At 42.4% G+C, this 27,943-nt stretch overlaps 3 protein-coding genes across 3 annotated transcripts in view; 2 read left to right on the top strand and 1 right to left on the bottom strand.

Annotated features, from left to right (window-relative positions):
• Positions 1–10,751, top strand: part of ift140 (intraflagellar transport 140 homolog (Chlamydomonas)) — a 51,208-nt gene extending 40,457 nt beyond the window's left edge. The window contains exons 19-30 of the mRNA XM_020453719.2: positions 1,231–1,408; positions 1,757–1,947; positions 3,742–3,837; positions 4,016–4,148; positions 4,307–4,450; positions 4,696–4,824; positions 5,068–5,250; positions 7,819–8,025; positions 8,455–8,667; positions 8,948–9,114; positions 9,372–9,513; positions 9,717–10,751. Of these exons, the coding sequence (XP_020309308.1) occupies positions 1,231–1,408; positions 1,757–1,947; positions 3,742–3,837; positions 4,016–4,148; positions 4,307–4,450; positions 4,696–4,824; positions 5,068–5,250; positions 7,819–8,025; positions 8,455–8,667; positions 8,948–9,114; positions 9,372–9,513; positions 9,717–9,929 (1,996 nt within the window). The 3' untranslated portion in view covers positions 9,930–10,751. The remainder of the gene's footprint in view (positions 1–1,230; positions 1,409–1,756; positions 1,948–3,741; positions 3,838–4,015; positions 4,149–4,306; positions 4,451–4,695; positions 4,825–5,067; positions 5,251–7,818; positions 8,026–8,454; positions 8,668–8,947; positions 9,115–9,371; positions 9,514–9,716) is intronic.
• Positions 10,752–10,859: 108 nt separating this feature from the next.
• Positions 10,860–11,505, bottom strand: LOC109865490 (tctex1 domain-containing protein 3). The gene has a single exon (XM_020453722.1). The coding sequence runs from the start codon at positions 11,427–11,429 to the stop codon at positions 10,920–10,922; it is 510 nt and encodes a 169-aa protein (XP_020309311.1). The 5' UTR covers positions 11,430–11,505; the 3' UTR covers positions 10,860–10,919.
• Positions 11,506–11,728: 223 nt separating this feature from the next.
• On the top strand, positions 11,729–25,532 carry ccdc78 (coiled-coil domain containing 78). The gene is made up of 14 exons (XM_020453720.2): positions 11,729–11,900; positions 12,092–12,223; positions 12,346–12,432; positions 12,589–12,960; positions 13,130–13,180; positions 14,232–14,320; positions 14,641–14,719; positions 14,872–14,997; positions 15,243–15,448; positions 23,055–23,229; positions 23,389–23,432; positions 23,519–23,600; positions 23,770–23,870; positions 24,123–25,532. The coding sequence occupies exons 1-14, from the start codon at positions 11,745–11,747 to the stop codon at positions 24,262–24,264; spliced, it is 1,842 nt and encodes a 613-aa protein (XP_020309309.1). The 5' UTR covers positions 11,729–11,744; the 3' UTR covers positions 24,265–25,532.
• Positions 25,533–27,943: the final 2,411 nt, after the last annotated feature.

A 27,943-nucleotide genomic window follows, 5' to 3' on the forward strand; every position in this document is an offset into this window, starting at 1 on the left:
TGTGTCTCTCTCTCTCTGTGTCTCTCTCTCTCTCTGTGTCTCTCTCTCTCTCTGTTGTCTCTCTCTCTCTCTGTGTCTCTCTCTCTCTCTTTGTCTCTCTCTCTCTCTTTGTCTCTCTCTCTCTCTTTGTCTCTCTCTCTCTTTGTCTCTCTCTGTCTCTGTCTCTCTCTGTCTCTCTCTCTCTCTCTCTCTCTCTCTCTCTCTCTCTCTCTCTCTCTCTCTCTCTCTCTCTCTGTGTCTCTGTGTCGCCAAACCCTGAGGGTTACTATAGTTCTTTCCTGGCTCTGAAACGTCTGTGTAAGATGTGGATTCACAGACTGATAGATCTGTGGGGATTTGAGGGGCTGTGTTTGTATGGTCTGTGACCATAGAGAGCAGGCTTTTGGCTGCCAGTGCAGAGCAGTGCTATATGGGTCACTGCAAGGCAAGCTTGGCCTCCTTTTTCCCTGCCAGTGAGTCCCAGGGCCCCTAAAGATTCCGGGAATTTACTGTTGCCTAACTTTAATAACCAGCCCACATCTGTATCAGTTAAAGAGAGAAGTTTGAGGGGGGGGTCAAACATGTGTGTGAGTGTGAGAGCGAGTTGAATCTCCCTGCAGCATACCTCCCAGGTTTGGCCTCCTGCCCTGAGTTCTGGGTCGGGGTTCCCACGTACAGAATACTACTGTCTGTGATTTAAATGTTTACGTGTTAAAGGGGTTCAGAATAAATTTACAGGAGTTGATTGGGTTAGATGTTGAAAGTGGAGCCTAGGCAGTGTACATGAAGACTAGCTTCTCTTGTGCCAGACATCAGTGGCTAACATGCATATGCAAGAACTCAAATAGCTGTAACAAATACTTTCAACTTTTTACTGAATGTCGTTGAATCACGAAGGAAGTGGTTTACAATGTTTTATTTTGTTCGATGCTAATCGAGTGTTTTTCTATTCTCCCTAGTGCATTATGGATTCTGATCTTATCTTAGTCATACAATATACTTTATCAAACCAAATGTCTCCCTATCCTGTCTGTGAGAAACAAATACACACACACACCTTATACGTAATATATGCCATTTACCAGACGGTTTTATCCAAAGCCACTTACAGTTATACTTGCATACATTTTACGCATGGGTGGTCCCGGGAATCGAACCTACCAGCTTGGCGTTACAAGCAGCATGCTCTACCAACTGAGCTACAAAGCACCACATACGCAAACAAAATGTCTCTCTCCTCTCTCTCTGCAGTGAGGCAGTATGGGAGAACATGGCGAGGATGTGTGTGAAGAACCGGCGTCTGGATGTGGCACGGGTGTGTCTGGGCAACATGGGTAATGCCAGGGCGGCGCGGGCGCTACGGGAGGCCGAGGCAGAGCCTGAACTGGAGGCCAGGGTAGCAGTACTGGCCCTTCAACTGGGCATGCTGGTAAGGAAGCCAACAAAGCAGTAGGTGATCATAGCAGATAATGGTGGCTTCACTTCATTTTGAATTCATTTCCTTAGCCAGGTATTGTCATACTTGGTACATAGAGTAAAATAATGGCACGTTATAGGTTGTTCAAATCTATCATTACCACATATAGCCACTTAGTACCAGTAGAATTACCTATGTGATTACCTTGTAATAGTGTAGTTAGTAAGTACGTGCTATTATGGAGTACTTACCACTTTTGTGTCATTAGTAGTATATCTGTCCATACCAACACACTACATGTGTACTGTACTCAGGGATAATTCCTCTAATCTTAAGTGTTTATTCTCCATTGGTCCACAGGAGGATGCAGAGAAGCTGTATAAGAGCTGCGGCCGCTTCGACCTCCTGAACAAGTTCTACCAGGCATCTGGCCAGTGGCAGCAGGCCGTGGAGACAGCAGAGACCCACGACCGTATCCACCTCAGGACCACTTACTACAGCTATGCCAAATACCTGGAGGCCATCGGAGACAAGAGCATGGCCCTCGTGTTGTAAGAGCCAGCTTAGCACTGATGCTGTAATTTAATTTGACACTTAGTTTTTGAACCAAGCAGCATATCAGTACTGGTTCTACAGTGCATTCACATTTTCAATTGAACCTTGCAATAACAGCCTATTGTTGTACTAGATATATAGCGCATTCAGAAAGTATTCAGACCCCTTGCCTTTTTCCACATTTTATTACGATACAGCCTTATTCTAAAATGTATTTCCCCCAAAATGTCATCAATCTACACACAATACCCCATAATGACAAAGCGAAAACAGGTTTTTAAAATGTTGGCAAGTGTATTAAAAATGAAAACAGAAATACCTTATTTACTTAAGTATTCAGACCCTTTGCCATGAGACTCGAAATTGTGCTCAGCTGCATCCCTGTTTTCATTGATCATCCTTGATGTTTCTACAACTGGATTGGATTCCATCTGTGGTAAATTCAAATGATTGGACAGGATTTGGAAAGGCACAGACCTGTCTATATACGGTCTCAGTTGACAATGCAAGTCAAAGCTAAAACTAAGCCATGAGGTCGAAGGAATTGTCCATAGAGCTCCGAGACAGGATTGTGTCGAGGCACAGATCTGGGGAAGGGTACCAAAACAGTTCTGCAGTTTTGAAGGTCTCCAAGAACACAGTGGCCTCCATCATTCTTAAATGAAAAAAGTTTGGATCCACCTAGACTCTTCTTAGAGCTGGCTGCCCGGCTAAACTGAGCAATCGGAGGAGAAGGGCCATGGTCAGGGTGACCAAGAATCTGATGGTCACTCTGACAGAGCTCCAGAGATCCTCTGTGGAGATGGGAGAACCCTCCAGAAGAACAACCATCTCTGCAGCACTCCACCAATCAGGCCTTTATGGTATAGTGGCCAGACGGAAGCCACTCCTCAGTAAAAGGCACATTACAGCCCGCTTGGACTTTGCCAAAAGGCACCTAAAGACTCTCAGACCATGAGGAACAAGATTGCCTGAAAACCAAGCGTCACATCTTGAGGAAACCTGGCACCATCCCTACGGTGAAGCATGGTGGTGGCAGCATCATGCTGTGAGGATGTTTTTCAGTGGCAGGGAGTGGGAGAGTAATCAGGACTGAGGAAAAGATGGATGGAGCAAAGTACAGAGAGATCCTTGATGAACACCTGCTCAAGAGTGCTCAAGACCGAAGGTTCACCTTCCAACAAGACAAAGACCCTAAGCACACCGCCAAGACAACGCAGGGGTGGCTTTGGGTAAAGTCTATGAATGTCCTTGAGTGGCCCAGCCAGAGCCCGGACTTGAACCCAATCAAACATCTCTGGAGAGACCTGGAATTGCTGTTCAGCAATGCTCCCCATCCAACCTGAAAGAGCTTGAGAGGATCTGCAGAGAATAATGGGAGAAACTCCCCAAATACAGGTGTGCCAAGCTTATAGCATCATACCCAAGAAGACTCGAGGCTGTAATCGCTGCCAAAGGTGCTTCAACAAAGTACTGAGTAAGGGCCTGAATAATTATGTATATATTATATATATTAATACATTAATACATAAATAATACATTATATATTATGTATTATTTAATATTTCCGTTTTTATTTGTAATCAACGTCCTAAAATTTCTAAAAAAACGTTTTTTTCTTTGTCATAATGGGGTATTGTGTGTAGATTGATGAGGTAAAACAAATCTATTTAATCAATTTTAGAATAAGGCTGTAACAAAATGTGGAAAAAGTCAAGGGGTCTGAAAACTTTTCCGAATGCACTGTACCCTCAGCTGTGTACTTCCTCACAGTTCTCTGTCTGTTTTAGCTTTGAGAAGTCTGACACCCACCGGTTCGAGGTACCCAGGATGCTCCTAGATGATGCACTGTCTCTGGAGATCTACGTCAATAAAATGAAGGACAAGTAAGTCTGGGAATGGTGGAGTTGGTTTTATTCTGTCCTCAATGTAGACTCTCTAATTACTACTGACTATGACTTTTAAATGATTTTAAAGTGTATTCAGTTTTTAAAAATTAAAAAAGTATAAATACAGACATATGAACATTGTTGAGTATTTGACATGCCGTTTTCTCTGACCCAGAAACATCTATAAGTGGTGGGCTCAGTATCTGGAGAGCCAGTCAGACATGGAGTCAGCACTACGCTACTACGAGTACGCACAGGACTTCCTCTCTCTGGTCCGCGTGCACTGCTACCTGGGGAACATTCAGAAGGTAACACACATTTGTACCAGGGGGGAACATTTATGACATTAGCACACATTTGTGGCAATTAAATGTTTTGAGAAAGGAACTGTTTCTAAATACCTAAATATGAAAACACAACCTAACCGTGAGGTAAATATCCAATGAGAATACTATTTTTTTCACAGGCGTCGGAGATAGCCAATGAGACGGGGAACCGTGCTGCCTCGTACCACCTAGCCCGGCAGTATGAGAGTCAGGAGGAGATCAAACAGTCTGTCCACTTCTACACACGAGCTCAGGCCTACAACAACGCCATCCGCCTCTGCAAGGTAACAAATGGACCTCAATCACAATTGAGACTTTCTCCATTCACCTGTGTCCCACTGGCCATAGCAATAAATTAATTACCTACCTATATATAATTATTATATGAAAGATTTATTGCAGACTGATTATATTGTTTCTTATTTATTTCAGAACGCTGTTTGCATTATTGAGGCTATGGATGCGGTTCTAATGCAGTGCTGTATTGTCTGTGGGCCATTGGATGACTTGTGTTCTGTTTTGTGTTCAGGAGAATGGTCTGGATGACCAGCTGATGAACCTGGCTCTCCTCAGTAACCCAGAGGACATGATGGAGGCTGCCTGTTATTACGAGGAGAAGGGTTCTCATATGGACCGTGCTGTCATGCTCTACCACAAGGTTAGTATTTTACCTCGGAGCTCCCTGTTCTTCCCCCTGGCGTAAATGCATACAGAATGAGGTAATGCATTCTTTATTGTGCCACAAGGGGGCATTAGCTCACTGATATTTGTACAGGAACACATTGCCTTCCAAGTCCATTGCTGCTACAGTATGCCCACAAACCCACACACTTGCACATATGATAATACTGTCTCTGATGTTTCTCTCACACATGGATCTCTGTCTCTCTATTTTTCTCAGGCTGGTCATTTCTCCAAGGCTCTGGAGGTGGCCTTTGCTACAGAACAGTTCGCTGCACTGCAACTCATAGCAGAGGACCTGGATGAGACATCTGACCCGGCCCTGCTGGCCCGCTGCTCTGACTTCTTCATCAAACACGGCCAGTATGAGAAGGCTGTGGAGCTGCTTGTGGCCGCCAAGAAGGTACTTTACCCCTGCCTTGTATGTCTCATAAACCGCGTTCGGGTTGTTCCACCAATTCGGGGCCTTTTGAGAAGTGTAACTTGGTCCAACAAAAGTTAGATTTCTCTTAATATTTACATTCATGTCATGAAGAGCAAATGTTCAACTTAATAAAATTACAAAAAATAATAATACATCTCACGAGGTTAAATGAAAGGATGACTATATTAATAAGTGCTTATTAATAAGTGCCAAATAAAGTAACCATAACAGGGTTGACGATTTGTTCTTAAATAAACCAGAAATCCCCATGTGACAGGTGGAATGGAAGTTTGTTGTGTGCAACAGGGAGTGGCAAATGAGTGCAAGCTTCACAGAAAATGACATTGTTAAAACATTTTTGGGTAACAGGGTTGCCGTGTTACGCTCGACCCGCTCAGTTTTCTACCACAAAACAGCAGAACCAGCTCACCTTTTACTCTATGATTATACTATTGGATGTACAATGTTTCTTTTAAAATATATATATTTAAAAAGGAATAGTTTCACCACATTAAAATGAGAGTTCAGTTCACGTAACAGGGTTGACCTTAGAATGGGGGACAGACGTAAATGAATCACTAATCACATGATATAAATCATCTTCAGAAATGACTGTCAAAGCAACTAAATAACTAGGGCTTTACAATGACGGTGAAACTTGGAGAAATTGAGGGATTAAGTGGGTAAAAACTTCCTAGAAGTGAAACACAAGAAAAACAAAATGCACTTTAGCAAGCCTTTAGTCATGTAAAATACAAACGGATTTATTGACTACTCCATGTGGTCTATATTAAAGGGCACATCATTTAATATAACAGGCAAATTCAATGTTGGTGTACAATTCCTACTTAACCCCCTAAAGTCAATTGACGCACCGGTGCGTCAATCTAAGTAACATAATAAAAAAAATCCCCATCAAAATCTGTCAGTTTAAACTAGAGATGTTTTTCTGCATCGAATGCGTCTCAATCCACCGCATCCGCCGATGTCGCACTTTCACAACTGTGGTGAAAGGTGGCAGAGCTAGAGCAGTGTTTGGTCAGACCATGAGACATCTGGGGTGAAAGGTGGCAGAGCTAGAGCGGTGTTTGTCAGACCGTGAGACATCTGGGGTGAAAGGTGGCAGAGCTAGAGCGGTGTTTGTCAGACCGTGAGACATCTGGGGTGAAAGGTGGCAGAGCTAGAGCAGTGTTTGTCAGACCATGAGACATCTGGGGTGAAAGGTGGCAGAGCTAGAGCGGTGTTTGTCAGACCATGAGACATCTGGGGTGAAAGGTGGCAGAGCTAGAGCGGTGTTTGTCAGACCGTGAGACATCTGGGGTGAAAGGTGGCAGAGCTAGAGCAGTGTTTGTCAGACCGTGAGACATCTGGGGTGAAAGGTGGCAGAGCTAGAGCGGTGTTTGTCAGACCGTGAGACATCTGGGGTGAAAGGTGGCAGAGCTAGAGCGGTGTTTGTCAGACCGTGAGACATCTGGGGTGAAAGGTGGCAGAGCTAGAGCGGTGTTTGTCAGACCGTGAGACATCTGGGGTGAAAGGTGGCAGAGCTAGAGCGGTGTTTGTCAGACCGTGAGACATCTGGGGTGAAAGGTGGCAGAGCTAGAGCGGTGTTTGTCAGACCGTGAGACATCTGGGGTGAAAGGTGGCAGAGCTAGAGCGGTGTTTGTCAGACCATGAGACATCTGGGGTGAAAGGTGGCAGAGCTAGAGCAGTGTTTGTCAGACCATGAGACATCTGGGGTGAAAGGTGGCAGAGCTAGAGCAGTGTTTGTCAGACCATGAGACATCTGGGGTGAAAGGTGGCAGAGCTAGAGCGGTGTTTGTCAGACCATGAGACATCTGGGGTGAAAGGTGGCAGAGCTAGAGCGGTGTTTGTCAGACCATGAGACATCCCGAAAATCTGTCTTCTCACCAAAACGTCTGTAGCGTCTGAACGGTTTGACCTATAAATTATTATGGAAAGGGGAGACTCTCACAAACACGATGGTGCCCTCTGATTTGTTCTACGACCCCCACAAGTGTTAGGGGAATCGTCTGAAGGTAACTGGTACCGGTTTTAAGAAATGAATGGAAGTATGAAGATCATTTTGTGCCTGTCCCCCCAAAAAATAGTTTTAATTTAAAATATATATTATAAGAAATGTTATATATAAACCATATATATATATATAAATATATTTCTTGAGCTTTCTTATCGCCTAATATATAGGACAAACACTTCAAAACCATTTATGGATGTGTTATTCAATGTGTTTCTCTGGGCTAAAGGCAAAATTCTATATTTTATCAAATAATAAAGAACACAAAAAAAATTATACCTGAAGGGGTCCTAAAATTCCAAATCAAATAGTAAAATTAGTATAGTATGACCATCTTAAAACAATTCCATATGTCAGCTTGGACCCCCCCCCCCCCCCCCCCCCCCCCCCGCTCACATATCATGTACATAACTGGTGTGTCTGTGTTGTAAGTGTGTGCGAACTTATGCCATCATTGCTCATGATGAGTACATGTCTTTTGTCTATAAATGTGTGTGTGTGTTCAACCCCAGTACCACGAGGCCCTGCAGCTGTGTCTGGACCAGAGTCTGACCATCACCGAGGACCTGGCTGAGAGTATGACCGTGACCAAGGAGTCCAAAGACCTCTCAGAGGAGGCCCGCAAAGAGCTGCTGGAGAGAATAGCTGACTGCTGCATGCGCCAGGGCAACTACCACCTAGCCACCAAGAAATACACACAGGCTGGCAACAAGCTAAAAGTAAAGAGACTGGGGTCTGGGGTGCATCTCAGTAGTCTGAAGTGGCATCTCTATTTCCTCTTGTTTTTCCTCATTTCCTCTATCCTACATCTGCTATGATCTGAGAAATCGGATTTAAGCAACTGAGATGCACCCCACTTACACACATACTATTAAACAGTACTCATTAAGACACCATTATCATAGTAACTTGTAGTTATATAGATTTATGTTATTCAAGAAACGTGAGATCCGTCATTTTCAGTGTTGTATTTTCTGCTTTACCTTTGTCTTTAGGCAGGTGTGGATGTTAGTTACAAGCATTAAATACAATGTTACACTATAATTGTCGCTTAACTTTGGTCCATGTCTGTTGATGCAGTACTTAAACTCCCTTGTTGCGGCTTTTCTAAAAAGTGACTCCAAACACATCACCCTTCTGTTTCACAGGCCATGCGGGCGCTCCTGAAGTCAGGGGACACAGAGAAGATAGTGTTCTTCGCTGGCGTGTCACGGCAGAAGGAGATCTACATCATGGCCGCCAACTACTTGCAGTCTCTGGACTGGCGGAAAGATCCGGAAATCATGAAGAACATTATTAGCTTCTACTCCAAAGGCAGGGCTCTGGACCTGCTAGCTGGCTTCTATGAAGCTTGTGCCCAGGTAGGGAACTACTTCATAATATTGAAAGTTCTTGAAAAGGTTCTACATGTTTATTAGTTTTAACTTCAGTCTGGTAATAAATGATGTATTGGCCATATATTACAATGACAATTTATAGTACAGTTATTCCAAGGTTTGTTATATGAGTATTTATAAACTAGTAACATTATGCATGGATATTCGGGTAATGCTAACAGATTCATAACTTTGTCTCATAAGCCTAATCTCTAATGTACTTCAATATTGAGGGTGAATGTGTGAATCTGTTTACCTCTTTTAGGTGGAGATAGATGATTACCAGAACTATGAGAAGGCACTGGGTGCTCTGACGGAGGCCTATAAGTGCCTTTCTAAAGCTAAGGGCCACAGCCCAGACGAACACGAGGCTCGCATGGCTGAGCTGCAGCACAAGATCACTCTGGTCAAGAGGTTTGTCCAGGCACGCAGGTAAGAACAGTGCACTCTCTCATTTTGTCGGTCTATTTCTCTCTATTTCTCTCTCTCTCTCTCTCTGTTTCACTTTCTTTTAATCATATGTTGAGTGGCAGTCACTGCTACAAGGCTCTTTTATTATAAATGCCACGATCCTCTGATTTTAGGTTTGTCTTGATACAAGTAGAGTAGTTACGGAGAGGATATTTTGTGGATCTCACCGAAGGGAGATTTGATGTGTGATCCTGTCTGTCCATCCCCTGTCCCTGTAGGTTGTATGAGGAGGACCCAGGGGAGGCGGTGCGTCTGTGCGAAGCCCTGCTAGAAGAGCCAGACCTGGACCCTGCTGTCAGGATAGGAGATGCATACGGCTTCCTGGTGGAGCATCACTGTCAGCGGGGCAGCTTCCAGGTGGTGAGTGTCTAGTGATACTAGTGTACACCATCATTATCATGAACATCAACATTTTCAGCCTCCTTTTCATCTTGATCTTGCTTGTCGTCATTACCATTGTCGTCACTGTCATCGTGAATTCATGTAGCTGGATACGATATTTATAGACCTATACATACAGCGGTGAGCATCCTAATTCTCAGTCCATATTCTCGGCTCGGCAGGCCTACCGCAAGCTGGAGGATCTGCAGAAGCTGCTGCCCTCTCTGAACATCAGCTACTACGTGAGCCAGGGCAGCCTGGATGCCCTGCAGAGGGCAGTGGGTGTACCCCTGGGCCGGGGGCAGCTCTCAGGCAGGGGAGACCGACGCGACAGCGGGGGAGAGGAAGACGAGGTGGAGGAGGACGAAGCCCTGGTGTCCCACCAAGGGGACTGAGGGCTGGGACACAACCCTGGTCTTGTGGGGCAAGAGGGTGTGCACGGTGTTGTTGTAGCCCACAGCTGTCTAACCTGATTCAGCTTATCACGGTCTTGATGAGCAGTTGATTAGTTGAATCAGAGTCCTAGGCTGGGACAAAAGCTTGCATTTACTGCAGCCCTGCAAAAACAGGAATAAAGAACGCCTCACTAAAGCCACAGACTTCTAAACTAGGACTAGAAAGACAAGGTGGCCTGATTCTATGGCCCTTTCATACAGGGTTAAAAACCTAACACGTTGCACCCTCCAAGAGGATGGATCGTATACTCAGTGCAGAGTATAATGTTACACCCGATGGATCACTCAGTATACACACAGAGTATATTTATGGTAGATGAAATTCAAAATATATTTACCATACAAATAGTTGGATTTCAGATATTTTTTACACTAATAAGCCTTTACCTCCATTTGACAGAAAGGAAAAATACATTGCTGTACCTTGCACAACTATACAATATTTGTTCTGCTGATGCCGTTTAGCTAATTTTGCCTCATGCAGAATGTTCTTTCAACACAAAATAAAGCCGCCTTTGGATCTGAAAGTTGTGTGCATCTTGGACGTAAACCGTCCTGAAATTGAAACACCAATGTTTTCTTTACCTGAAATGCATTTTGTATTTGTGGTCAGAGTTTGTACATTTCAACTGAATGTGGTTTGTGTCATGTGTATTGATAGTGTTTTGTACATTTCTGTGAGTTAAATTGAAATCTTTGAGATATTTTGCAAAGTAATCTGTACAGTATTTTACCATTTTTAAATAAAATGTTTATACCTTTCTTGGGTGATGCCAACAAACCCACATACACACGTCAGAAACACACAGATGGTCACTGATACTGTTTTTATTTTGTCTACAAAAAAAATGTATTCACAAAAACTTGACATCTCATTCATTTATTGGCAGGTAGAGATAAATTGCCATCTGCCTTTCACATTGCCCATTGTCACTCGAAATAAATGGCAAAAACCATGCCAACGGCGAAAAGGTGTCTGTTCTCAAAGTTGAGAGTTAGAAAGTTGTCCTTTTCATCATCCCACAGGGTACGGCTTGCTATCTTCACTGTCTGGCCTTTCTTTTCGCCGACGACCACCCTGGCCACGTATCTGTAGCGGTCGAACACTTGCTCTTTGCAGAACGCCAGGACATCTGCAGCCACTTTATCAGCCACATCTCGACAGTTGTCGTGGTCGTAAGCCAGCTCACCGAATGCTTGGTTCATCAACTCCTCGCCTTTCTTCTGAATCAAATGGGGAAGAAACTTCTGCTTTGGTCCCAACCTGTAGGTGTTGGCTAGTTTCCCTTTGAACCCTGATTTCCAAACTGAAGACCCTCGTTTCACAGGGTGGGAGTCGTCGTCGTCATTCATTTCAATGTCCATGGTTGACCCTCGGAGCCTGTCAGTATGGCTATCTTTGCGAATCCCCTTCATAATGCTACCCCGACGCTCAGACATTTCTGGAAAACGTTTGGAAGTTAAAAACAAGTGTATTTTCAAGGACAGGTAAACAATTCAGATGGAACGGCGAGTTGTGAAATTTTGAATCAGCTGTTCCAACTGTCATTGCGCGACTCGAGCCACAGTGTCCTGAGACCCGGCTTGTGCTCATGAGTTTCTCAGGCTGTGAGCTTTGAACTATTTGAGACAAAAGAAAAAACATCTAAAACATTAACAAGTACATACAATCCATTACATTTGATAAATATAGCTCCTATTCGTCGAAAAACTTTTTAATGTCGTCTATTTCGGCCAGGTGCAAGTTTAGGGTCCATGGCAACAACCAATGTTGTAGATACAAGAAACTTTCTCCTAGCTCTGGAACTTGGGATAATTCATTTGTTTGGTATTAGAAACATGGACTTAAGGGACAACCGTTCGTCTTTAAATGAACTACAGGACAAAATTCGTTGTTTGACAGATGAAAATGTAAGTCATTTACTTTGACAATCCTTTTAAACTGGCCTATTTTGGTCAAACTTTAAACATGAACCTTCAAGGTTACCTTATAGTTGCATCAAGCTTTAATATCTTCAGTAGGCCTATGGCATGTGTTCCTGAAAAATGTATAAACAAAGTCTTCATTGTTTAAAAATAATACAAATATACAACCAATTTAGGTCCAGCTCCGTGACAAAAATGAAAGCCACTTTACCAAACTGGGCTACCTTGAGAGCAGGTTGGGCTATCTTGCAGGCTCCAAGACTGACCTCTCTTCCAAACTGGTCTCAAGCGAAGAGGAGAAACTGAAGGTAGGATATATGAGCACACATTGTATTTGGATATCTATCAATCACTTATGTAGGATGTAGACAGACCTCTTGTCTTTTTGTTAACTGAAATATTTATCCTTTTATATCCCTTTATCTGTCAGATATCCAAGGAGCTTGTCGAGGTACATATACAGACCAACAAAGTGAGGGAGCAGTATGAAAAGGACATTTTTGACCTGAAAATAAAGGTGATGCTCAAATTAATATGTATTACATAGTCATTACAGACCTCTGGGCCCTACTTTACCCACCTGGGCCCTACATAGTCATTACTCACCTTAATAGAAATGATCCCAACCCTGATGCACAGATAGTACTCTAGTATCTCACCCTTCCCTCCTCAGATCCTATCCCAGGAAGGGGTGGTGATGGAGATGGAGATGGAGAGGGACAGGCTCTGCAGGGAGCTCCAGTCTGTCACCGCCCGCCTACAGGTGGCAGAGAGGACAGGAAGTGACCTCACAGAGGAATACATGACCCTGAAGAGGAACTACCTGGCTCTGACTGAGGCCCACGATAAGGAGGTGGTCCAGAATGACGAGCTGAGCGCTGAGCTGCTTGGGCTGGCCCAGGCTCGTGATGACCTCTTCAGGCAGACAGAGGAACAGCAGCAGCGTGTTAGGGCCTCTACAGAGGGTGGTGTCTATGGGCAGGCTGCTCAGGAGCTGGACAGGGTGCGGGCGCTGGTCAGCCGTATGTCTCACAATAGAATAATGGTGAGAGGGAGCTTTGGTTCATTTCCACAATTGGCAATTACCACTCACAGAAATTTGTCAAAATACATTTCCTATAAGGCACAAAAAAATAATCTAATAACTTCTGGTCTAATACCAATGTGGCTATATAACTTCCTCATTGCTCAAATTTGTTTTTCTCTTATCACAGCCAGAGGACCTGGCTATGTTGGACCAAGAACGTAAATCTATGGAGAAGAGTGTGAGTATATCTTTGAACACGACAAATCATGTATGAGTGTCAGTAATTCTTTGAACCTAATGGAACTGAGTGCACGTGTGTTATTATGTAAGTGAAAACTGAATAATGCCCAACAGTTTCACATCTGATCAGTTTATCATAAATAGTCAACAGAGCCATGATATATAGAGAGCTCGGTCAGGTTTCAAACGGCTGCCATGTTAGCGCCTTTATTCTCTAAATTTTGATGTAACAATACGAAAGCGCCTCTGACAATTCCCTATGAAATGACCAGCTATAAACAAGCAAAACACATTTTTATTGATTAGCATTTGGAATAATGTGTATCTAAGTCTGTACTGTGTTGTGGTGTCAACATATCTGCTTTCACTGGACATCTTCATAGGTTTAGAAAACGATCAAAAATTAACAACACAACACAGAAGCGTCAATGATCACTTAGCAACAGCTATGGAGGAGAAAGTGGCACTCTCGGAACACTGACAGAAACCGCATTGGCCCAACTCTCTATATATTGTGGCAGATGGCAGGGAGATGTGAGGGGGCTGGTGATTGTAAGGAGATATCTTGCAGCCCGCTGGTTCCACCCCCGAGCCTTATATGGACTTCCTGCCCCAACGAGGCAAGCCTGTAGTTCATTAAGCCATGGAGTGCTTGGGGATAAAAGAGGGATTTGGCTGCACAAATAGGAGGACTGAGAGGGAAACATGTGCTATAGGGAGTGTGAGAGAAGAGCGAATGATCTGTGTGATTACCCCCACTGTGTACCGAACCAGTTTGGCTGAGGACCCGAGTTTTAGGATTACCCGTGAAGAATGGAACAGACAACAAGAACGGATTGTGGACTGTGAACTGGTTGCTAAATTCCCCCCTTTCCCACAGTGTGCAAATCTCCCTAATAAATTCTCCATTTGTATTCTAGCTGTGCTTCGTGTGCATGTTTGGTTATTGAACTTGGTGACGAAGAAACCCCACCCCCTTGAGCCTGCTACAATATATGACTCTGATAGCCAGTCAATATTCACATCCTTTTTTTCGATGTCTGACATAGCTGCTTGGGAACCAGGATGTGATCAAAGACATGCTGGAGCAGATGAAGAAGAGCTATGAAGAGCAGCAGCACAGACTAGAGGAGAAAGTGTGAGTAGAGAGACACTAGTCTAGTCTCGCATGTCTTTACATCAAAACCATGAACCTGCAGTAGCCTCTCAGTAGCTACTATAAACAGTAGTGATTGAGGAAACAAGCTATCTTGTCATTATCCTTCATTTTTCAGTCATCAACTTCTCTAACTTGTCTCAGGCTGTTCACTGTAGCCCATGTCAGCTTTGTGGTATACTGTTTGATTTGGTTTCTGTTTCACTGTGGTCCACGCTACAATTTGGGATAATTTTTTGTGATGGGGTCTCGTCTGGTATGTGGTCTCTGACATGTTTTTTTCTTCTATGATGGGTCTTCAGGGTGGCGATGGGCAAGGAGCAACAAGAGAACAAGAGAGCCATCCGCGATACCCAGCAGAAACTGGCCGAACGGAGTGCGGTACGAAAGAGGGCATCACATGTGTCTGGTCTACCCAAATTATTGTTTTATACCATAATTTTCTTAGGATTTGCCATTAATCAATCTGAATCTGCAACTTGCTCTGTAAAAATTGGAATCAATTTTGTGTGTGTGTGTGTGTTCCTATTCAGGCCATGTTGAGCTCTCAGAGCCAGCTGAAGGAGGTGGAGGAAGAGAACTCTAAGCTACAAATGCAGGTGAAGGAACTGAATGAGGAGTACCGTGCCAGGCTGGGATGCTACCTACAGGACCTAGCTGTGAGTACACACTAAGACAGACATATGCATGCACACAGGTAGGCTACACATACATTATGCACAGTCAAACAGATGCCGGGATTCGCAGCGTAGACATGTACAGACAGAAAGATCCCCATTTTCCTACCCCACGTCCTTCCTAACCCACTACCACTAGTCCCCAACTCCTACCACACCACAGTTATCAAAGGGAACCCACACCACCCATGCTGTGGAATCTATTTTGGTCTTTGCCTCGTCTCCAGGAGTATGTGGATGGTCTGGCAAAGGGGAGGGGGGTGAAGGGCCCCCCAGAGAGGGTGAAGATGAGGGGCTTCGTGGACAGCATGCTCCAAGAGGTGCGCTCCTCCTACAGGGCTAGAGAGGAGCAGCTAGCCTCTGCCGCACGCTCCTACAAGAAGAGACTGCAGAGGCTCACTAAGAGCCACCAAGCCCTGCTTAGCGCATACAGGTTAGCCCCTCTCATGCCCTCCATGTTGTATTTCTGTGATTTACTCAAAGTGTATACCACATGGATGGTCCTGTCATCCTTGGTTAGGTTTGTGTGTGTTATTAGGAAACTTGACCCCTAACCCATCGCTCCGTAGTCATTCTCTTTTGGCCGAGGCTGCCTGACCGGATCTAACCACCCTGTTCCACTCCCGCCCCCCAGGATGCCTCTTCCCCAGAGCTAAACAAACCTATCACGTTCTGTGCATGTGTTTTTTTTTATGCACACATTTCTAAAAAGCTGAAAAAACCCTGCAGCGATTTGAACGACAACAAGATAATGGTCAATAATATTAAAGGCTGCACTGAAATCTAACAGTACAGCTACCACAATCTTCTTATTATCAATTTCTTTTAAACAGTCAGTCATTTGTGTCAGTGCAGTACACATTGGGTGCCCTTCTCTATAAGCATGCTGAAAGTCTGTTGTTAATTTGTTTACAGAGAAATTGCATTGTATTTGGTCAAACACCATTTTTTCCAACAGTTTGCTAAGAGCTGGCAGCAAGCTGATAGGTCTGCTGTTAGAATCAGTAAAGGCTGCTTTAACATTCTTGGGGAGCAGAATGACTTTGCCTTCCTTCCAGGCCTGAGGACAAAGACTTTCCTCTAGGCTCAGATTAAAGATGTGACAGATAGGAGTGGCTATAGAGTCAGCTACCATCCTCAGTATCTTTCCATCTAAGTTGTCAATGCCAGGAGGCTTGTCATTTAAAAAAAATGTAACCTTAATTTAACTAGGCAAGTCAGTTAAGAACAAATCATTTTTTACAATGACGGCCTACCTAAAGGCCTCCTGCAGAGATGGGGGCGGGAATAAAAATCAATAAAATGAAAATATAGGACAAAACACACATCATGACAAGAGAGACAACACTACATAGAGACCTAAGACGACCTAAGACGAACACAGCATGGCAGCAACACATGACAACACAGCATGGTAGCAACACAACATGACAACAACATGGTAGCAGCACAAAACAGGGTACAAACATTGTTGGTCACAGACAACAGCTCAAAGGGCAAGAAGGTAGAGACAACAATACATCACGCAAAGCAGCCACAATTGTCAGTAAGAGTGTCCATGATTGAGTCTTTGAATGAAGAGATTGAGATAAAACTGTCCAGTTTGAGTGTTTGTTGCAGCTCGTTCCAGTCGCTAGCTGCAGCGAACTGAAAAGACAAGCGATCCAGGGATGTGTGCATTTTGGGGACCTTTTAACAGAATGTGACTGGCAGAATGGGTGTTGTATGTGGAGGATAAGGGCTGCAGTAGATTTCCCTGATAGGGAGGAGTGAGGCCTAAGAGGGTTTTATAAATAAGCAACAACCAGTGGGTCTTGCGCAGGGTATACAGAGATGACCAGTTTACATAGGAGTATGGTGTTGTGTCCTATAAGGAGCATTGGTGGCAAATCTGATGGCTGAATGGTAAAGAACGTCTAGCCGCTAGAGAGCACCCTTACTTGCCTATCTATAAATTACGTCTCCATAATCTAGCATGGGTAGGATGGTCATCTGAATCAGGGTTAGTTTGGCAACTGGGGTGAAAGAGAAGTGATTATGATAGAGGAAACCAAGTCTAGATTTGACTTTAGCCTGCAGCTTTGATGTGCTGAAAGAAGGACAGTGCGCCGTCTAGCCATACTCCCAAGTACTTGTATGAGGTGACTACTTCAAGCTTTAAACCCTCAGAAGTAGTAATCACACCTGTGAGGAGAGGGGCATTCTTCTTACCAAACAACATGACCTTTGTTTTGGAGGTTTTCACAACAAGGTCAAGGGCAGAGAAAGCTTGTTGGACACTAAGAAAGCTTTGTTGTGGCGTTTAACACAAATTCTGGGGAGAGGCCAGTTGAGTATAAGACTGTATCATCTGCATATAAATGGATGAGAGAGCTTCCTACTGCCTGAGCTACGTTGTTGATGTAAATTGAGAAGAGCGTGGGGCCTAGGATCGAGCCTTGGGGCATACCTTTTGGTGACAGGCAGTGGCTGAGACAGCAGATTTTCTGACTTCATACACTGCACTCTTTGAGAGAGGTAGTTAGCAAATCAGGCCAAAGACCCCTCAGAGACACCACTACTCCTTAGCCAGCCTACAAGAAAGAAATGGTCTACTGTATCAAAAGCTTTGTCCAAGTAAATAAAAATAGTAGCACAACATTGCTTAGAATCAAGGGCAATGGTGACATCATTGAGGACCTTTTAAGATTGCAGTGACACATCCACAACCTGAGCGGAAACCAGATTGCATACCAGAGAGAATACTATAGACATCAAGAAAGCCAGTCAGTTGATTGACAAGTTTTTCCAACACTTTTGATAAACAGGGCAAAATAGAAATAGGCCTATAACAGTTAGGATCAGCTTGATCTCCCCTTTAAATAAAGGACTAACCGTGGCTGCCTTCCAAGCAATGGGAACCTCCCCAGATAGGAGAGACAGGCTTGGCAATTTATAGGGGAAGCAACCTTAAAGAAGGGTCTAAACCAAATCTGACCCAGATATTTTTTGGGGGTCAAGTTTAAGTAGCTCCTTTAGCACCCCGGACTCAGTGTCCACCTGCAGGGAGAAACTTTGTAGTGGGGCAGGGGGAAAAGAGGGAGGAGCATCGGGGCTAGTCGCATTAGAAGGTGTGGGAGATGAGGAAATGTTGGACGGGCAAGGAGGCATGGCTGAGTCAAATAGGAATCCTGATGAATCCTTAATGAAGTGATGATTTTAAAGAGCTTAGCCATGTGCTTCTTGTCAGTAACAACCACATTAAGGGACATGGGCAGCTCTGAGGAAGAGCGTTTATTCTCCAGGTCTTTAATCTTTTTCCAGAACTTCTTGGGGTTAGACCCACAGAGAGAGAACGGCTCCTTAAAGTAACTAACTTCATTGTTGGAATTTCCTGCCTAAGTTTGCCCACTTTACCAATGAAGTAATCATTAAAATAATTGGCAACATCAAATGGTTTTGTGATGAATAAGCCATCTGATTCGATGAAAGATGGAGTTGAATTTGTCTTTCTGACCATAATTTAATTTACTTTAATTTAAAGTACTCAAGTTTGTTTTCTCCATCATTCTGTATGTCATTGATCTTGGCTTCATAATACATTTTCTTCTTCTTTTTGTTGAGTTTAGTCACATCATTTCTCAAATTGCAGTAAGTCAGATGTGCAGCCAGACTTATTAGCCACTCCTTTTGCCCCATTTTTCAACCATACAGATTTTCATCAATCCATGGAGCGTTAACAGTTCTAACAGTCAGTTTCTTAACAGGTGCATGTTTATCAATAATTGGAAGAAACAATTTCATAAATTCATCAAGTGCAGTGTCTGGTGCTCTTTATTAATCACAGACTAACAAATCTTTTTTTACATATTCTACATAAGTCACAACTAAATATTTTGTATGGTTTCTTATTCACTATTTTAGGCCAAGCTTTTGGCACTTTGGCTTTCCTGGATATAGCCACTATATTGTGTTCACTGCATCTAATGGGTGTCCAATACAGCTTTAGTGTAATACAGTATGCACACTAATAATCAGGAAGCAAGTTCAGGGAGTGAATTTAATAAACAAAACAAACACGAGTAGCGTACAAACATTTAAACATATAAACAGAAACAATAATGCCTGAGGAAAGAATCAAAGGGAGTGCCAGATATAGGGAAGGTAATCAGGAAGGTGATGGAGTCCAGGTATGTCTCATGAGGCACAGGTGCACGTAACGATGGTGACAGTTGTGCGTAATAATGAATAAACTGGCGACAACGAGCGCCAGAGAGGAGTAGGAGTAGACGTGACAGTCTCCCTCCCCTATGAGTGGCTCTAGCTGCAGGACGCCAACCAAAGTGACGGTCCCGAGGACCAGGAGTGGGCCAATCGCTTCTGCTGAGGCGCGGGAACCTGTCGAGCCGGTCGAGGCGCGGGAACCTGTCAAGCCCGCCGAGGCATCCCCAGTTGCTTCGGCAGCCACCATGGTGACACGATGTCACCAGTAAAAAAAAAAGAGTGTATCCCTGTTGCTTCCCTTTGGCAAGGCGTTATTCTGTAACATTAATAATTGGGAAGCAAGTACAGGGAGTGAATTTAATGAGGTGCATATACGTGTAATGATGGTGACAGGTGTGCGTAATAATGAGTAAACTGTCGACAATGAGCGCCAGAGAGGAGGAGCGGGAGTAGACGTGACGTCTACAGTATTAGTAAAAATGTGATCAATATTTTTTGATGATCGTGTTTCTGTAGTGTACCGTATGTATTGGTATGTTGATTAACCTCTCTTGGGTAAGTGGCAGTATTTTGAAGTTTGGATGACAAACGTGCCCAAAGTAAACTGCCTGTTACTTGGGCCCAGAAGCTAGAATATGCATGGTAGTATTGGATAGAAAACACTCTAAAGTTTCTGAAACTGTTCAAATAATGTCTGTGCCTATAACAGAACTGATATGGCAGACGAAAACCCGAGGAAAATCCATCCTGGAAGTGGGATTTTTTTAATGTGAGTTGTTTTCCATTGAATGCCTATTGACTATGTTATGGGTTAGGGCCCAGATTGTAGTTCCTATGACTTCAACTAGATGTCAACAGTCTTTAGATATGCTTTCAGGCTTGTATTTTGAAAAACGACGAGTAAAAATACCTTTTGGTCAGTGGACAGGGGAAGTATGCAGAGCTGGATTGGGCGTGTGATCGTGAGCGCGCCGTTCGTTGTTTTACCTTTCTTTTGAAATCGCTATTGAAATATTATTGATTATTTAGACAATAGACAACCTGAGGATTAATTATAAACATCATTTGTGTTAGACAAACTTTACCGTTACTATTAGGAGGTATTCGTCTGTATGTCTTGACCTCCCTGGGGCCAGTGGATTACTGAACAAAACACGCCAACAAAACTGAGTTTATGGTACATAAATTGGGACTTTTTCGAACAAAACAAACATGTATTGTGTAACAGGGAGTCTTGTTAGTGCAACCATATGAAGATCATCAAAGGTAAGTGATTAATTTTATCGGTATTTCTGACTTTTGTGACTCTTCTACTTGGCTGGAAAATGTTTGTATGCTTTTGTAAGCGGGGCACTGTCCTCAGATAATCGCATGGTATGCTTTCGCCGTAAAGCCTTTTTGAGATCTGACACGGCAGCTGGATTAACAAGAAGTTAATCTTATAGCCAATGTATAACACTTGTATGTTTTGAATGTTTATTATGAGTATTTCTCTATTTTGAATTTGGCGTTTTGCAATTTCACCAGATGTTGGCCAGTTGGGACGGTACCCATTAGAAGTTAATAACCTGAACCAGATAACAGGCACTGGTTACAGTGAGAAGTTTCCTACTGAGCGGACAGCTTGATGAAAACCAGTCAATATTCAGGTCCCCAAGAAAGAAGACCTCTATGTTTACATAACATACACTATCAAGTATTTCACACATTATTTAGATACTAACTGTTAGCACTTGGTGGCCTATAGCAACACCCCAAATGAAAAGGCTTTAGATGAGGCAGGTGAACCTGCAACCACAACACTTCAATAACACTTTACATAAGATTGTCTCTAAGCAGTACAGGGATATGGCTCTGAATATATACAGCAACACCTCCCCCATAAGCATTCCTGTCTCTTCTATAGACGTTATATCCTTGTACTGCTACTGCTGTATCAACAAATTAATTATCTAAGTGAGTGACTAATATATTCATGTTATCTGATGTTAGCAAGTTATTGATTTCATTTTTTAAAATATGGGCTATTTTCAGCCCTTTCCTGGGTAGTTTATCAGTGAGACATAATATGGAAAAGACCAAACAAAGCATGAGAAAAATATATAAATTCAACAGTCCATTAATCAGTTGTGTGTGCTGTGTAGGTGAAGCTATGAACTCTTAGGCTTGGCTCTCTCATCCTTCCATGCTTTTGGGATGGAGGGTGGACAGTGAGCCTGTCATAGCGGATGTAAGCAATGTCCCCATGCGCTCTTGCAGCTTTCATGGCTGGGATAAGTTATTTCCTCTTCTGGCACACAGCTTCAGGATAGTCTTCGTTGAGGAAGATGTACATTCCTCTCAAGTTATTGGGTCTTTCCAGAACAACTACCTTGTCCTTTAACCTCAGGAACTTGACCAATGTCGGCCTGGGCCTGTCACCTGGGCCGGTGGTGGTTTTTCCAGGTCTCGTGGCGATTCTACAATTCTGTCCACAACCATGTTGTTCCGCCTTGATTCTTTGTCATTGTTATCATTGATTATCATACAGAATGGCTGTCCTCTCTTAATGACTTAAAGATTGCTGTCATCTTGCCGTTTTCCTATTTAAACTCATCGAGCTAACCCTGGGAGAACTGCAAGCTGTTCTTCAGGTCCTGGACCTCTCTGGTCAGGTTGTCCATTATTTTATTAGTTGATACCATCGGTATTTGTACACAACACTTGAAGCTGTTTTCTTGTTGTACCAACTGCTTGTAAAATAATTTTTGTTCATTTAAAAGATTCTTCACTTGTGATAGAGAGACACCACTGTCCTCAATGGTACTCCAGCCGGCTTTGGTCTTTGTCAATGTAGCAACGTAGGTTACGCTGTTATTCCTCGCAGTTCCAGACAGGGCAGGTTGCAGGGAAGATAGGAAACAACAACAACAAACAGCAGGGATCCAGACAGCCACAACCCCGGGACAATCAGAGGTCCCAGCCACAATAGCTAACCGCATTGCGGGCTGCGTTCAAGCCCTCAAGAAAACTCTGCTAGCTTGATAGGCAGCTAGCTAGCAACTAGATTAGCTGCTACGCCAAGCAGCTCCTCAGACCCAGTCTTGGTCGGCAGGATATGTGGACAGATGGAAAGTAGTGGTCCCAGCAACTGATGCCAACCGCATTGCGGCCACCAAACTCAAAAGGTAGATAGCTAGTAACACAACTTTTTCAATAGACTTTCAAAACTTTGCAAAAAAACAAAATGATCTCTCCCTCGTTCTGCGATCAACAGAATGCTTGTGGGCAGAGTGTATGGGTAGAGTTGTGAGACAACACATCCACCAGTGACAATAAAAAAGCATAATCTTAACCAAGAATATTGCAGTAACACAAGCATAAGCTGGATGCAGACATAATGTTTTGCAATATCCTTATCCTAAATGTGAAACCATACCCATTTATCCTATATGACAACATCACATGCAACATGTAGCCTAGCTCTGTCTACACATTGCATTGGGGCAAAATACCTCATTTGCTTCTCAATGATCATGCAACACCAAACAATTTGATATACAGCACATCATTGCAATTCGCCAGAGTAGCCTGTTCCACCTCTTTGCAGCCGAACTAGCACATGCACAGAAGGTATGGTTGTTTAGCTATCGGAGGCGTCCAGAGAATCCGGTCAGACAGCCACTCCGTTCTCTATTACCTTGTCTTTCCCTTGACTTTCTATAATTTTTTCATACTATCACTCTTCATAAACTAGTCCCACTTCCGCAATCTAGAAACTAATAGCCAACAAATGACTATGACTTCACAATGCCAAACACCTTCAGCCGGCTCTGTTTCCTCTGTATGTGTGTCAGGGTGCAGAGGGAACAGGTCCTGTCCCAGCCAGAGAGTGGCTTGGACCCCGGCCCCCCTGAGGCCCACTTCAGCCTGGAGCCCAGTGAGCTGAGGGGAGAGACGGAAAGGGAGCTCCAGCTCCTACGCCAGGACAAGGCCAGGCTGGAGGGCCAGCTCCGAGAGGCTCAGAAGCCTGTAGTTATACTGACAAGACTGATTTTAGACTGAGTATTCTAGACCATGTTTATATAGGCTGAATGTTTCATTTTATGGGGGGTTTGTTGTTTAATTGTTGTTGCTCAGTCAAATTTTGAAATTACTCTTGATCATTCATTGATTTGTACCTTTTTTTAGGTGGCTGTCGTCACTAGACCTATTCAAACAGTCAACTTTCAGGAGTGAGTAATATCTTTGAAAATGACATAAAATAATAATCAAATGTATGAATGAAGTAGAACATAAATAATGCTCTAACATTGTACAGTTCTGGAAAGTCAGGGCAGATATCTGAAGAGGCCTGGACTGATATTAGGAAACAGCTACGGGAGATCACCAACTCTACTCAGGTAATAACATACCCCTCTACTTATACAAATCAGAGATATGAGTCCACTGCTTAACCCTCCCATATTAACTTCTCTTCTAAGAATCAAATTGTTATAACTCTACAACAAAATAATCTGTTTTTATGACCTGAGTTAAGTTGAAATGGAAACATTCCTGTTGTCCAAACAGGAGGGCCATGAGAGGGAGCGTGCCCAGCTCATCACCAGGGCTACAGTTGCCGAGGAGCAGCTGTTAGAGCTGCAGGAGTATGTTGACAAGCACCTGGGAAGGTAACAACACCCATTTTGGAGCTGTCTAGTTACTAAAAGGACATAACAAATTCATAAAGACATGATGTCTGTATTGTCTATTCCGTTTTGATACTCAGATCTCATAAATGTACCTGACATATTCTCCCATAGCCACTGACTTCATTAAGTGCACTACTTAACAAAGTGGCAGGGTACTGACATCTGGATTTAAGGATAGATTACTAGAGTCTGTGTAAAGGGTGTTTAGATGAGCGTTGTCCCTCTCTACAGGTACAAGCAGGAGATCACACGGCTGCGTAGACTGCTGGGACTGGAGACGGGGCTTGCCCGCAGAGCTGAGGCTCCCAAACCCCGCCAATCCATCGCTCGATCAAGAATCCAAGCTATGAAATATGATCTTCCACCCCCCTAAAAAAAAAAAAAACATCTAACCATATGTATGAAATCTGTGCCAGTCAGAATATTCCTCAAAGAATAACATGATTACTATGACATAATAATAATGGACTCCATGGAAAGGCATTTGTTTCAATATTGCTTTTTATTATCATTAAAAATAACAGTTCCTCACTTTATCAACATGACTGTAATATGATGAGGCCGAATTTGAAAGATCTCACTGAAATTCAATTATTTTTAGAAGAGGTCTGCATGTCCACTTTGATATTTAGCGTACACATACATGTTATTGGATAGCAAGGAGGAGAAAGAGAGAGAGAACAAGGGGGGGCAGGAGGAATAATTGGTTGGATGAGAAGACGTTGTGGGGTGAGAAAGCAGCCATACGTGGTGCTTGAAGTGGATTAAAATAGGAGCCAGTACTCACTCTTTATATTTGGATATAATATAAACACCAATATAAGCACCAATATAAGAGGTGCCGGTACTCAAGTAGTAGAACAATTGACCTGATACGTCTGTGAGAGAGAATGGGATGAAGACAAATAGATCTTAGTTTGGAAATGCTAAGATGGGGTCTATATAACCAGTGTTAAAAGCAACTCATTCACATAGAGAGATTAAGGAGATCAAGAGAAGATTATAGAGCTACTGTATGAGTGCTTATTGTTTCACTATAAATAAACTACACTAACTTTTTCTGCAACTTACTCTCTTTTCTGTGGCTCCAACATGCTCCAAACCTCCAAGTGGTTTGCCATGTCTGTTACATTCTTACACATGGAGGCAGCATTAATTATGCAAATTGTCTGATAGTTAAGTTAAAACAAATGTACAGTAACATTTTGGCAAGGTACTACATTGGTTAATTGTGAGGGCACAGCACACTTGTTACCCAGAGTAGAACATCTCTTGATCTCTATTGTTGGGAAGATAGGTGGACAGGCAGTGCATCAGAAGCCACTGCATTCCTGTATCTGGGACAATTGTATCAATATTCTTGGTTTGATTGTGCTGCATGTTATAATGGATTACCTGCACCTATAAATACATGTAACACATGTAACTATAATGAAATTAACTTTTAGAAATGTTTGTGAAATTTGTTTGTAGGTACCTGCTATAGAAATGCATTTATTCATGTTGACATTCGTTTTGACACCTTAATGCATACTTTTAAATTATATTAAGTGAATTGAACATGAAAATAAATATGTTTTAGAGAGTACTAATGTTACAACAGAGAAATACTTATATGTTTTTAATAAATACTTAAAAACATTTAATTAAAACACTGTAGAATTCTATTCGTTCCTATTGAGGACTGCTCCTTCTGGGGAATTCCAAAATGGCGGCTGGTGGCTTCAAAACCCACCATTGGCCATTATATAGCATCTGCAATCCAGGATTTATACACATCATTCCAACATGCAGATAGTTTACTGAAGTCACCTGTACTGTAAGTTCCAGTGTAAAGGTAAAAGTCTAGTTAATCAACACTGAAGAAAATCTATCAAATGCATGCAGCTGCAGATGATCTTTGAAAATGCTGTATGAATTTATTTATAAAAGGATTATAAGTGCACAGTATGGTTTTCACAAACGGTGTAGTGACTTTCTGGATTTGAATCAACTATCTTTAAATTAGGTGGGAGACTATGGTGGAAAATTGCAAGATTATGTTATAAAGCTTTTATTGCATCAAATTGTTGTTTCATGCAACAGAATAGAGTATTCTGTTAACTATTGTGTGTGTGTGTGTGTGGTCTACTGAGGATGGGCCTATGGGAGATAACACTGACAGGAGATTCGTAAATCTATTATAACAATCTTGGAATTTTCCACCATAATCCCCCATTTTGAGAACCCTCTCAATTTAAAATAAAATTACAAGATTTAAGAACCTTCATTCACATGTAGAAAATGTATACATTCTACATAAACCAAGAAGCATAAGGCAATAACTCATTGCATGGGTTCCTGCATGTGGCCCGGCTGCTATAACACCTTACAAGAAACTTAGCACTGTCTCCCATTTCAACCTACAATACATATTCTAAGCATTCTAGCAATTTGTCTGGGAAGGTTATGATACACAGTCTCCTGCACGAACCCATGAAGAAAAACAAAAGATGCATACAGTTTATGAGATTCAAAGCTATCTTCATAGACAGTGAAAAGCACATACGTAATGCAAAATGCAGTGCCTGCAACAATGGAGTTTAATTAAATAAGCTTTAGTTATCTATCACACTCCAATGGATCAGCATCTAGTAGCAAAAATGATCATATCTTGTTGGACAAATCCAGGTAGTGACTCCTGGTTAAAGTCAAATGTATTCCATTGGTGCCTAATGAACATGACCCAAGACGAGCATTATGATTCCACTATTTATAAGGCAATGCCTATAGATCAAATAGATTAGGATCAGTTTCACTCTCCGGATCAGAGTTCACCCTCTCCACTCATCATCGCATGCTGAGAATAGTGTCAACATCTTTAGTTCATAACAGCAATCAAAACAATCAATCCCTAATACATTAATTGCTTCACGCATTTAGTTATTAACATACTAAACTCAAATCACTCCTTCAGTTTCCAAATCATAATCAAAACCCCAATTAATTATCCAACCAACATTTAGAATGACACTGCTCAGTCATTCAAATTGGTCCTATCCCTCAATTTAACACACATCAACATTTTTTATTTGACCTTTATTTAACTAGGCAAGTCAGTTAAGAACAAATTCTTATTTTCAATGACGATGATTATAATACAGATCAGTATCTCAATGCATTCTTAATCTAAATTACTATAATTGTATGTAATCAACCTGATACCCCAAAAGTCTAAATCAATTTTGGGCAGTTAAAATCATTACCCTTAAGAACTCCATAAAGAAGAAGAATTGTACCCATACGGTCATAAATAGACTTAAGGCAGCCTACTCTTAGTCAAAGGCCCTCTCCTTCACATTGGTCCAAAGCACAAATATGGCTAAGTACTACAAACTTCATCATAATTATCAAATTTGACAAAATACCTTTAAATCCGTATTAAATCAAACATTTCATACATGTTATATCCCGGGTTTCCAGTACGTCTGTATCAAAATAATTCACGTGTTTAATTAAAACTCAGAAAATAAAAACTTCCATGTGTGTGAGTGCGTGCCCCTTTAAGATACCTCGGCACTAAGACAAATGGAAAACTCACTAAACCCAAAAGAAATAGAACACACAAATCAAACATAGTATTTTAAAAACACCAACAAATAGACATAACAAGTGTGTTGTGTGTGGGTATTTGCAAACCTTAAGGCAAAAACAAACAAAAAGTGTCCAGGCCTGATTTAATTTGGTAGTTCAAGGCCTTAATCTCACTCACTGCTCTTCCCAAAACCACAGCCCCGGGAAACATTTCAAAGAGAGACAATGAAACCCCCATTTTCCCAGAAAAAAACACAAAACATTTTTGTCAGCATTTCACTCTACTACACCGATTCAGCAAGCCAAAAGTTTTAACTACAAACAAAACCTGAAAATCATGATAGGTCTATTGTGGTCCCTCAAATCATTAATAGTTTGTTTTAATCTACCTCAATGTTTATACAAGCTTAATTTAGCATGCGCTACCCTTAGACACAGCTAAATGTATCTCGCCACATAATCTAACAATTTAGTCCCAT

The sequence above is a fragment of the Oncorhynchus kisutch genome, linkage group LG20, assembly GCF_002021735.2.
Source record: "Oncorhynchus kisutch isolate 150728-3 linkage group LG20, Okis_V2, whole genome shotgun sequence".
NCBI classification, from domain to species: Eukaryota; Metazoa; Chordata; class Actinopteri; order Salmoniformes; family Salmonidae; genus Oncorhynchus; species Oncorhynchus kisutch.